Here is a 12227-nt window from a genome sequence, read left to right as displayed (position 1 = left end):
CGACTGTTGGACATGACAAACCTCAGTTGAGACTTTTAATTGATGATGAACTCGATGAGTTGCAGACTTCTGACCAAACTAGAATCTTTGATACATCAACTTCCCTCATGCAGGAACTCATACTCCATGCAGATTCTGGTTCTATAAGAATCTTTCAAGTTGAATCCCTTCATAAAGAAAGAGATGGTTCTTCCTAAGTGTTTCCGGAAACATAATTCTTTGGAGAATTGGATGCATCTGATTACACGAACTGCACCTGCTGCTGCGCAGTAGTAGTTGGTATCATTTCAGAAAAGAAAGTCATACTACTAGATTGTTGTCTTGTGCATAGAGCACATTTAACTCCCAATTCTGAAGTTGGATATTAAGTCAGCTGATGAACAACCTCCACTAAGCAGCATGACTGCAGTATATATACTATGAGTTGTGATATTGCTCCAGAAAACAAGAAAGAAAGAAGTAGTCATCAAACAAGATTCAAACAACACTACTCACGTTACAAAACCTTGTCTACCTTAAGTATAATTAATAGCCATGCTAGTGCTTGAAGTTTTCGAGTTGAGAAAATATGCCCAATTCAATGCTAAAAGAACCAACTGTTCACTAATAAGTTTTGTTATGTTATGAAACTATACTCTTCTAGGATACAACTTTTGTATTATTTAGTCTTGGAGTTGAAACCTTGAGGAGAAAACATTGCACATTGGTATGTTAAATGAGCAAAACATAAGCATGACCCAATGAGAATGACAAATCCAAAGAACTTTTAGCTGTATTAGAGTCTAAATGTCAAAGACTGACATAGCTTTGAACATAAATGATGCATTGTTCTAATTTCTGATGCAACGGTAGGTGCATTAATTTCCTTGCGAGAAGCTAAAACTTACACCCAATATGTTTACTCATAGTTGTTCCTGTCATAGTTATCCTTAAAAATTGCTAATATATATCTACTATATTCATCTTAAAATAAGTTAAGCTAAATGTGAGGTAATGATAATATTATTATTGTGATGATCTCTACATCAAATGTTTTACGTTACTTTTCAACCTGATATAGAATTCATGAAAACTAAGACTTTCTTTTAAATTATTTTTCTATATATATAGAGTTAACCACAGTTACATTTGCCACATTAAGATTCTCAATGGACCTAACAAAATTGAGCACTTCTAACGTATTATGTGCACTACCTTGACAAAATGAAAATGTATCTCTACTAACTTGCCTAATCGAATCTATCTCCTTCATTAGGTTTGCATTTGAGAGGCACTACTGTCATTCTGTATGATAGAGAAGAGCTGTAAGTATTAGAAGTCAAAGGCATGAAGAAAAACAAGACAAATCAAAGAATCTTTAGGCACAAGAGTAACACTCCTGATGATATACCTGATTCAGGAAAGACACAACAAAGCTTCTGATATTTGTAGTAAATGACTTGAAACATTTGCGACTTGAAGAGATTTGAAGAGTAATTCTTTTCCTTGAACTGCATATAAACTCTCAAAACTAGCTGTGTTTTCTTATTTCGCGATATAAATTCAAGCCCAATGAAAGGAATTAATCTATAGAATTCTCCAATTAATTTCCTGAGTTCTTTGATATCAGGACATAATGTTCATCCTCAGGAGTCCACACAACATAATAAGGTTGCACATATGTGCAGTTTCAGCTGACAGCCACCTACAAAAGCTTAATTAGATCATCATCAAGGATAGCTCTGTACAGATAAATTGCACTAAAATGCTACAAAGCAAATCCTCCGCAATGTTAATAAGCAACTATTTATTCACTGTCTGCCACATTTAAGATCAACAGACACCATTAATGGATCCTGGAAGGTATATTAAGCTCATGAACTTTGGCTTACCCTTTTTACTTTGTTTTTCCACATAAAAGAAGCAGAAGAAAATGGAAGCAACACAGTGACAGTATGATAACACACGGTGCATGTATGATAGCACACAGTGACTGGCAAAGCGAGCAACAGACGAATTTGGAGTACTGAATTATGAGATAAGAAGTGGGCGGAAAAATATTTGCATTCAACCTCTATAGCTCCATATCCTGTGTTGCATTCTAACGCATGTGGACTAGTTTAGACATACCTGCAGAAGATGATCCCGAAATAACCTGACAAAGAATAAACTCCTCTGAAAGGAACATAATCAAGCAGTCTTGAGTGATATATGGTTTTGCATCAATAGATTTCGGCATGGTTTAGACATCTGATCATAGATGCGGTCAATATGTTAATCAAAATACGTACAATTAGAATAGAAGATCGCAAGAAGAAAGACAAAAATTACTGTCTATTATTCCATTCCTTCGATGCAGAAAGAACTTTCAAGATCTTCTCACATTCAGTTCAGTATTCATCTCAATTACTCAGGTAGGTGGCGGGTGACGTCTCTCTCTTCTCATGCTCTTCTTCTTCACAAGTCAAGATCCAACGATAAGTGCTGCTCCTTGCTCGTTGATGACGGAGCTGCCGAGGACCCGATGCTCTCATGAGGAAAGGGGAGGAAGGGAAGACTAGAACTCAACTGCAACTGCGATGCGCTCGCAGGTACTCCACCAGATTCGGGGCAGTCGAGGTTGACGCCGAACAGCCTAACACGCTTGGCCGCAGCCTGGTTGCCGAGAAGTGGTAGCGAATTAACAAAGGCCATCGGAGGGCCGCTGCCTTGTTGCACCCCAAACTGTGGTGGCCCTGCCAACGAAGATCCGAAGAAGAGAAACTGATCTCCGCTAGTGGTACCCGAGTTCATGGCATTATAGTCGAAACCTGGGCGGCGGTGGTCGAAAACTGCCGGTGGAGGGATGAGGAACGGGCTGCCGCTCCACGGCCCTGACGGCCGCCCCAAGGATACACCCGCGAGAGGAATTCGTGGAAGTCGGGGTAGATCATGGTTGTCTGGCCGTCGCTTCCAGTCGATATAGAGGTGATCACCTCCGGAGTCGCCGACACCACGGCCGAAGGAGACGATATCCCCGGCATCGAGCCTCTTCTCCTTGACAAAGCGGCTCCAGCCCTTGGTCATGACGTAGCTCTGGCTGCTGTTCCAGTAGGAGTAGCGGAAGCGCCACGACTTTCCCAGGCGGTCCTCGAAGCTCAACAGCATCCCCTTCTCGTTGGCCGTTTGGTGAAGGGGGAAATACTTCTCGGCGTACTGCTTCGGGATCACAAGTCGGTTCAGCTTGCCAACATCGCTGGGCGTAACCACCTTGTCAAACATGTGCTCCTTACCTGTGAAGAAATTGCTCTCGTTGCAGCCATCACTGGCGCTGCGGCCTACGCTATCGGACGGACCAACATGCCATCTGAACGCATTGGACGTCGATGACGAGGAAAAGGAAGAAGATAAAGGAACAAAGGACAGGTATTTGGAGTTCTCCTCCTGCTTTTCTTCCTCGGTCATGTAAAAACCATCTCTTCTGATACTGAACTCCATCTGATGTGTTTGAACTCGCAAAGCCTCCTCTTAGGAACAGAAAACAGAACTGCAAGTGGTAGCTATTCTAACTTCTAGTATACATCTGCCATGTAGCTAGATTCCTTTGTTTCTTGTTTCCCTCCTGCTGTCTGTGGTCGAGGAGAAGGAATCAAAGGGGATGGAGGTGGGTACCTTCAGCTTTGACCACAGAGGGGATGTAGAAGGGATTGCAGAGATCAAGCTGCAGGTTCTTGTTGATCCCCTTGGAAAGACTATCGGCTTGGCTCTTTGGGACGTTTGTTTCTGCACCCTACCGACTGCCTTAGAAGGTTCCCAGGAGGAGGCTGAGAGATAGGGTATAGTTGGCTTCTCCAGTGAACCAAATGGGAAGTCTGGAGAGATGCACACCGACAATGGCGATATTAGATGGAAAGAAGAAGGGAAAGTTAGGATAGTAATGCTAGTCAATTTACGAGGGGAGGGAGTGAGGGAAAGGACAGGGCGAGGGGCCCATGCATTGTGTGGTTGCCTTCATGTGAGCTTGTCCTTGTCATCCCCGGGAGAGAATTCAGACGCACGGCTTGTGACAATGTGGTAAGCCCTAAAATAGGGCAAGCTGCTCTGCATAATCCAAGAACAAACCCTTTGCTTGATTTGTCAATGCGTTCCAAAAACACATTCACTCGTGTATTATTTTACGCTGAGCATCTTCGATGTATCCCGTCGCTTATTCATGAAGAAGAAAAGTGTTGTCAAGTTAGCGGGTCAACAGTAACACCAGCGGAGTTGGGGAAGCAGAAGGCTGGCTGGGGATGGGTTTAGTTGAGCGAGCGTTGACTTTTTATGATCGGTCTACGGTAGGCAAACAGATACTGCTGGCACAAAAGCAGTGCAAGTTGACGGCTTAGAAGTGAATTACCGCTGTTGATGAGACCAAACTATAGAGTAAAATTAGATTTCACTCATATCACATGACGTGTATAATGGCCAACCGGTTGATTCTATCTCACAGAAACATGAGGCCTGGAATTGGCCACATCTGTCAGGTCCACATGAATTGTTTTCTTCTCTTATTCTAGTAGATGAGACAGACAAGAGATGCGTGTGTGGACGAAACATAGTTCCACAACAATAAACAAGACATCAGTGACTTGATCGATCCAGGCTTTGATTTATGGGACTCATCAAGTGGGAGAAGCAATAAGGCACACATCTAATGTCACGTACCAACTTGAGATAGCCACACCATGAAATAACTTACTAGTGCAAGACGAAAGAGCGTGAGTCATAAATGTACTGTATATTAGTTCTTTTGAGGGTCATATTAATAGAGTAAAGAGTTATATTGACTCATATTAACTTGAGCCTAAGTATTCACTAATAGATCAATTGTGTTGCCAGACACTAACCATCGATATTAGAGCCTTGTAGGCTAAATCAATGACCTGGATTTAACATTAATTGGAACATCCAGGGTTTTGTTAAGTTTACTAAATCAAGTAAAGAATCAAAAGGAAGAGACGACTTAAGGTTTTGCATGCCTTCTGAGAGATCCAAGTGACAGCTGCTGGTTCTAATGTAGATAATTCTTGTCGAAAACGGTGACTTTCTAACTTATCTCCAGCCTTTGACAGGCTATCAGTGTACTAAACGTATAATACCAGTGTATGAGGAAGATTGATGATAGAGATGAACCTAGGACGGTGTCGCAGGGATCCCAGTTTCTGATCAATGCAGAGATCCCGAGAATGGATTGGTTGAAAGATCCAACACTGACCACCATGATGTTTACGTATCTATGTGCGTCTATCTAGTTGGACGAAGAGCTGAAGAAGGCATGCATCAAAAGACGCAAAATAGAGGGCAACTCATTCTTAATTGAGAGCGCAGACTTTTGTCCACTCCCGAATGGAAAACCTCATGTACATTAAATAGCATCGCATCCGACCTTCTTCCCCGAAACACTCTATCACCAACCTTTCCTAACCTGCTGTACTGATCTCTCCATGGCCAGAGCTCATATAAAAGAACAGTAATCTTAAAGCAGCAAATTGGAAGCCACCGTCTTCAGATGGCGACTACTCCTGATCAGTCTGCAGCCAGCACCAGCGGTCCGATCGGACGTTATCAGTTCCGGCCGGAGGTCACCGTGATGTGTGCCTCTGGAGATAGAGGCCCTTGTCACTCACAAGCCACCCTAAGTTATTGGAGGGGACCGTTTTGGGAAGGTGACAACCAAGGTGGAGGTAGTAAACCATGACAGAGTGCACACACCTTGTCAGCTCGAACACTGATTAGTGCAACTCAATTGGGTTAGTACTCGTCCTGCATACACACCACATCGGAGAGTGTGGACCATGAGCGCAATTGCTATAGCTAAATCGAGGTGCGAAATCTCCACATCAAGCAGCTTGGGAACTCCACAGCTTGGTTACTGTTTTGGACCTGGTATATATATATATATATATATATATATATATATAGAGAGAGAGAGAGAGAGAGAGAGAGAGAGCAGTCGGGTGATACAAGGTTCATGCGCCCCGATAAGGGCATCCAACATGTGGGTGGTGCCACTTGGAAGCACCCCGTCCTCTCCCATAGAAAAGGACTGTCTGCCAAACTCATTAACACTCTTCTAGCTGGATCCATACGTTACGATCAAGCAAGGTGTGATTGTCTTTGTTGCTAGCTCTCAGCTGTAACACAAGCTCCAGCCAACTTTTAAGAGGTGAGATGAAGAAGCAGAAGGAAGAGGGAGGGGAGCCTCTTTTAAGGCAAGTGGGGAATGGCCCTGCAGATGAAAGGCTGGCTCACCGGGGACCTCTCTCTAGCTATAACTCTCTCCTCCTCAGCACTCCATCCTTGTGTCTACATTTTCTCAGATGAGAGGAAGATCTTATTGTGCGCATTACGCAACACAAAATGGCAGCATCTATAGTAGATAGGACCACACTCTCCCACAATTCTCTGAGCTTGGTTTGTTGTCACCCCATTCTACTGAGCTTCCCCATTTTGTTCTTTCCCTTATTCCCTCACTCTCCTCCTACCTTCTGACATGCCCTCCAGTCTCTTTATTTGCTTGCTTCCTCTGCCATTGACAAAAAGACCTTAAATCCCTAATGATCTACCCAGATTTTGGAGGTAAGGAAGCGATCGATTTCAATCCTAACCACCACTATCGATGTGTATGTATGAATGCCTGCAACCAGATGCACAAGAAAACAAAGTAGCTAACTAGATTCGTTGCCTTGGGGAAAAAGGATGATAGAAACTAGAATTCTGGGCGGTTTCCAACCCCGAGTTTCCCATGTATCCCTCATAGAAACCGTTGAAGCTCCCTCTGTCGTGTCGCTTTCTGTCTGTCTTCATCAGACAGGGTAAGAGAGAGAAAGTTAAAATAGTTTTACTGCATGGTGAGAGGATATACTCCGTGCACGCAGCATGTTTTACTTGCATGTTCTCTTGTATGCTGTTGGATCCTGGAAGTGAAGCACAAAGAGCTGCTGCTGCTGCTGCTGCTGCTGCCACTGCTACTGCTGCTGCTGCTGTTTCTGCTACCGCTGCTACGTGGCTAAATACAAAAAGAAGATTACTGAGGTGAACAGCTGTCCTCCTCCTGCTGGGCAACGCGCTTCGTTTATTACATGGCGACTTGATGATTCAATGCCTGTTTGCTTGCTGGCTTTCCGATAGCCCACTGCAAAGGCCTCCTCGAGACCTTCCTGAAAGTGCTTCGACAGTGAGTTGTACACACACAATGGAAGTGGATATACCTCACAACGACAGGCCACTAAGATGCTAACACTGATGTGCAATTAGAATGCGACTAAGTTGTAGAAGAATGTATGGTCGCCATTGCTACAGCTTATCGAGAAACCTGTGCTTTAAGTGTGATCTAATGCAGTGATCGGAATTCATGTCTTCTGTGAGTAAGACGATCGTCTCTTACTCACAGACGATCGGCTCTTACCTACATTTCCTTGGCCTATGACTTCAACCTTAGTCTTCAAATCATACTATTGCCAAGTTATATACTTCCTAATTGATGAAGCCCGAACCAAAATAGATGAGAACTTTCTTCTCATTTACATCTTATGCATAGATCACGAACACTTTGGTACAAAATTACTGAACGATTTGTATTCTTTGTCAATCAAGTTTGATGGACTCAAAGACAATGGAGACCACTAGGATATGTAGGTAAACAAATTATGTCGTAGTGTTCAGTGGAACTAATCTGCACTCCACAGACAGCAGTCGGTATATATGTTTGTGAAAGCAAGAAGAAGAGTAAAAATGACTTTTGGAAAAATGAGATTCACAAAGCCAATAAAAATAACATTTTATAAAGGGAAGACAAACACCATCATCTCAAGTGTAAGTTCTGTTCTTCCGAAAGAGAAGGTTATGGGACACACTGAAATCTTTCGAAGCCCAAATTAAATACAACGAATTAGTAATAGCATGCAAGACCCACCAAGAACATCTAACACCAAAAGTTCGATCGTGTACCCCATGAAGCTCACAAGATTCGGAAAAGCCCACAGAAAGTATCTACAAAATAACTCGTGAGGGACTGTCACGTTGATAAACATAGGTATAGTGCATTTCAACCTCAAAATGAACTTTTTTATTTAGAACAATGAAGATTTATCAGAAATTTGTAGAAATGTCTAGTATATTATTCATTAGTCTCTGGATTTTAACAGTATACTTTGTAGTTATTTAGGTAGTTATCATGATATAATAGTTATAAGATAGTTTCAATAATTAACTCAATCATGATCTAGTAGTTATAGGATGATTTCAATAACTATCTCAGTAATGATCGAGTAGTTATAGGATAGTTTCAATAACTACCTCAATCATGGGTGATATGAGGAGTGAGGTAGTTACCACTAGGACTTATAAATAGGAACATAGTTCATGAAGCAAGGTATATAAAGAGTGTGTGCACTTACAAATATCTTGTAAGTATTCTTGTCAATCCTCCTGCATTTCGATTCTTTTTAATTGCATCGTAATATTCTGTTTTCTCGTTTTCTTGCTCCTTCATTCCCAACAATACTTACTGATAACAGAGATATTTTCTCTGATAAGAGAGAGATATTCTCAACTGCATAGCAGATGAGATTTCCTCAACTGCATGAGGAAATCTCTCTGTTATTAGTTGATACTACTTGAAGTGTGCCTTTTGCTTTATCCTTATAATTTCATTCTTCATTCTCTCATTCTATCATGGTATCAGAGCGGCGTTCTCCTCTTTGAGTCTTTCAACCTCACCCATTAGCTTCACGTCAGGCCATGGAAGCTGCTGCTGCATCATCATCTTCCCACCTTTCATCACTGCCAGCGCCTCGTCACTGACCCCTGGTCCATCGACCAGCTCCTGGCCTTCTCCCTCCAACGCCACCGCTATTCTCGACTCCGGCAACATTATCCTCACTGCTTCCGAGAGGACCTTCTAGGTGCAGGCCTCCCAGCAGCCAGCATCCTGCTCTGCCTTCGCAGAGACAAGCAGCCTTCGATCTGCAGTTGTCTTGCACAAAGCTGATCACGCCACTGGCTACATCACTGCCCAGAGTCCCTCCTATAGAACTGCTGCATAGAAATCTACAGCTTTACACCATCTTGCATAGGTCTTTTCCTTCAACGAAGACCTTATTCTTTCACAGATCTTATTTGCCACAACCTCGGGTGACATTGATCTATACTAACACTTCTTTCTCCCTGATCATATCTTTCATATGTCATCATCATCTACCTCTGATGCTCCCATTACTGTTCCCGCAGGGAACCATAGTATCTTCCCACATACAAACCTTATCTCCATAAATGCAGCAACCTTCATCCCCTTCAAATTATCCAACGGTGGTAACTACGCATCATGGCGTGCTCAATTCTCTAATATACTATTTGGCTATGATCTTCTAGGCTATGTCGATGGCTCTCTTCGTTGTCCACCAGCGATGCTCAACATCCCAGGCGCATCCGATCCAGTACCAAATCCGGATCACAAAATATGGTTACGCCAGGATCGCCTCATTCTTCAAGTAGTATCAACTGATAACAGAGAGATTTCCTCATGCAGTTGAGGAAATCTCATCTGCTATGCAGTTGAGAATATCTCTCTCTTATCAGAGAAAATCTCTCTGTTATCATGCCCCAAACATGATATAGAGGAAACACTGAAAGGAAGTCTATGACTTTTATTATGAAGACAAGCATCACAATAAGTGGCAATACAATATATCTTCTAGTTTATGTAGATGATATTATTGTTACAAGCAATGATCCCTTGGAGGTTCAGACATTTTTAAATCAATTGGCTGATCGATTCTCCCTCAAAGACTTAGGACCATTGAGCTACTTTCTGGGAATGGAAGCAACATTTACATCCTCCGGTCTCTTTCTCTCTCAAAGAAAGTATATTCAAGACTTATTATCAAAGACAAATATGCATGATGCAAAAGTAGTTGCTACTCCTCTCTCTACTGGTGAATCATTCAAATTATGTGATGGCAGCCCTTTCACGGACTCAACTCAATACCGGCAAGTACTTGGCTCCTTACAATACTTGGCTCTCACCCGTCCAGATATCTCATTTGCAGTCAATAAATTGTCTCAATACATGCACCAACCTTCTGCTATACATTGGTCTGCGGTTAAACGAATTTTGCGATATCTTAAAGGGACCCTTGATCATGGTCTCTTTCTCCGCAAAACCACTCAACTTCATCTCCATGCCTTTGCTGATGCTGATTGGGCGGGAAACTTTGATGATAGAACCTCCACGTCAGGATATGTCATCTTTCTTGGGTCTAATCCAATCAGCTGGAGTTCTAAGAAGCAAAAGACAGTGGCCCGGTCTACAACTGAAGCTGAATATCGTGCTATTGCTACCACTACTGCTGAACTCAACTGGATCACAAATCTCCTCAAGGAACTCAAAGTCAGCTTTACTCATACTCCCACAATATATTGTGACAATGTTGGAGCTACCTACTTATGTGTCAATCCAGTGTTCCACTCGCGCATGAAACACATCGCCATCGACTTTCACTTCGTACGAGATCAAGTTGTCAGACATCAACTTCGTGTCTCTCATGTCCATACGGCTGATCAACTTGCAGACTCACTCACGAAGCCTCTAGCACGCAAACTATTTTTGTTTCATCGATCCAAGATCGGTATCCTTGATAGGAGCTCGATCTTGCGGGGGCATGATAACAGAGAGATTTTTTCTGATAAGAGAGAGATATTCTCAACTGCATAGCAGATGAGATTTCCTCAACTGCATGAGGAAATCTCTCTGTTATCAGTTGATACTACTTGAAGTGTGCCTTTTGCTTTATCCTTATAATTTCATTCTCTCATTCTATCACTTACTGCTCGGCATGCAACGCTTCATTTGATCTTCTGGCTCGATTTTTCGGCTCCATTGTTGCTAGATTCTTGTGGTTTAATTGTTTTAACTTTGTAGGTTGCAGAGAGCTCTTAATTTGGATGAGTCAGTCGTTTAAGGTTCTGATGTGCTTTGTCGACAGGGTAAGAAGGGCTGTGGCTGCCATGCGCAGACACAGCAGCCAAAGTGGCCTTGGAAAGTTAGAAAGGAGATGGTGGAGTAAATTCTCAGTGCAACCCATTCTTTAATGAACTAAGCACTTCTTATCATGTCTCAATACTAAATCGATCCCAATATAATTACTTTGAGCCTCCACATGATTCCATTTAAGTCTCCTCCATCGCTTTCTTGATCTGATCCTATACCATCCGCCCTCGTCAGTGGTTTCCGCCATGAGAGCCGAACCGAAGCTCGAAAAGCATGTTGCCCACCCACCTCCCTTGTGCTTTCGCGAGGTCCTTCCGCCGAAAGATGACACCTATTGAGCCGCGCACATGAGAAGAACATCTCACCATGAGAATTATCTAAGCTATTATATGCTTTGATTCGTAAACTTCTATCCCTTCCTTCTTCTTCGCTCTGAGGTTCATGTCTCGGCACTGACCTTCTTGATCCTTCCCAGAGCTCTACTTTTACTTTGGGGCCAACCTTTCACCCTCATCTCCACGCCACTCCTCGTTCCATCCAACCTTACCAGTTGACTAAACTATGGTCGCAGTAAATTGTCAGCAGACGTGGAGTGGGACTTGCAGAGGCGAAACCAAGGTGCATTTAAAGTAAAGGAGTTCTTAGACTTTTTTTGGCCCCTCACTTACGTGATGCTCGTTGCAGCCATTAATGGAGGTCAGGTTGCTATCATTTGGTACCATGTCTGAGTCACCTCCACGTAGCCATCATTTCTTGCAGTCCCATCTCTTGATGGTACATTGTGTCAGGATTCCACAAGACAGAGGAGCACAGGCTTGCTCGCAGGGAGGAATCCACCTCATGTTTGGATAGCTTTTGTTGGTGGAGAAAGCAGGAAACATTTTTCACTTACATAAGCATGCCAATTTAATATATCAAGAAACCTCATCATTTCGTTCATAGATATGATTGTGCAAAGAGAATCATTTATGCATCACTGTTGTATAACAAACTGTATAGAAAGAAAACCAATTGTTTTATCTTAGGCACTATCTCTTTGTATTGTGATTAAAAGCAAGTCAAAGAGAATTATGATAGCAATACTTTGATCTCCATTGTTGATTGCAGTAAGTAGCTGCCCAAGTCCATGCCACATGACTTGTGTCCATTGCCATCTCTGCTCCAATTCTTACTATCAAATCATATTTCTTGCCTGAAATCGAATCTAAGCCTCATATTTAGAATGAGCATTTGCATT

The 12227-nt window shown here is 42.5% G+C and overlaps 1 protein-coding gene across 1 annotated transcript; it reads right to left on the bottom strand.

Annotated features, from left to right (window-relative positions):
* Positions 1 to 1729: 1729 nt before the first annotated feature.
* On the bottom strand, positions 1730 to 3874 carry LOC103984805 (B3 domain-containing protein Os02g0683500-like). The gene has a single exon (XM_009402364.3). It carries the CDS (start codon positions 3454 to 3456, stop codon positions 2437 to 2439), a length of 1020 nt encoding a protein of 339 aa, XP_009400639.2. The 5' UTR covers positions 3457 to 3874; the 3' UTR covers positions 1730 to 2436.
* Positions 3875 to 12227: the final 8353 nt, after the last annotated feature.

The sequence above is a fragment of the Musa acuminata genome, chromosome BXJ2-5 (assembly GCF_036884655.1).
Source record: "Musa acuminata AAA Group cultivar baxijiao chromosome BXJ2-5, Cavendish_Baxijiao_AAA, whole genome shotgun sequence".
NCBI lineage: Eukaryota > Viridiplantae > Streptophyta > Magnoliopsida > Zingiberales > Musaceae > Musa > Musa acuminata.
This window is presented reverse-complemented; position numbering and strand designations above follow the sequence as displayed.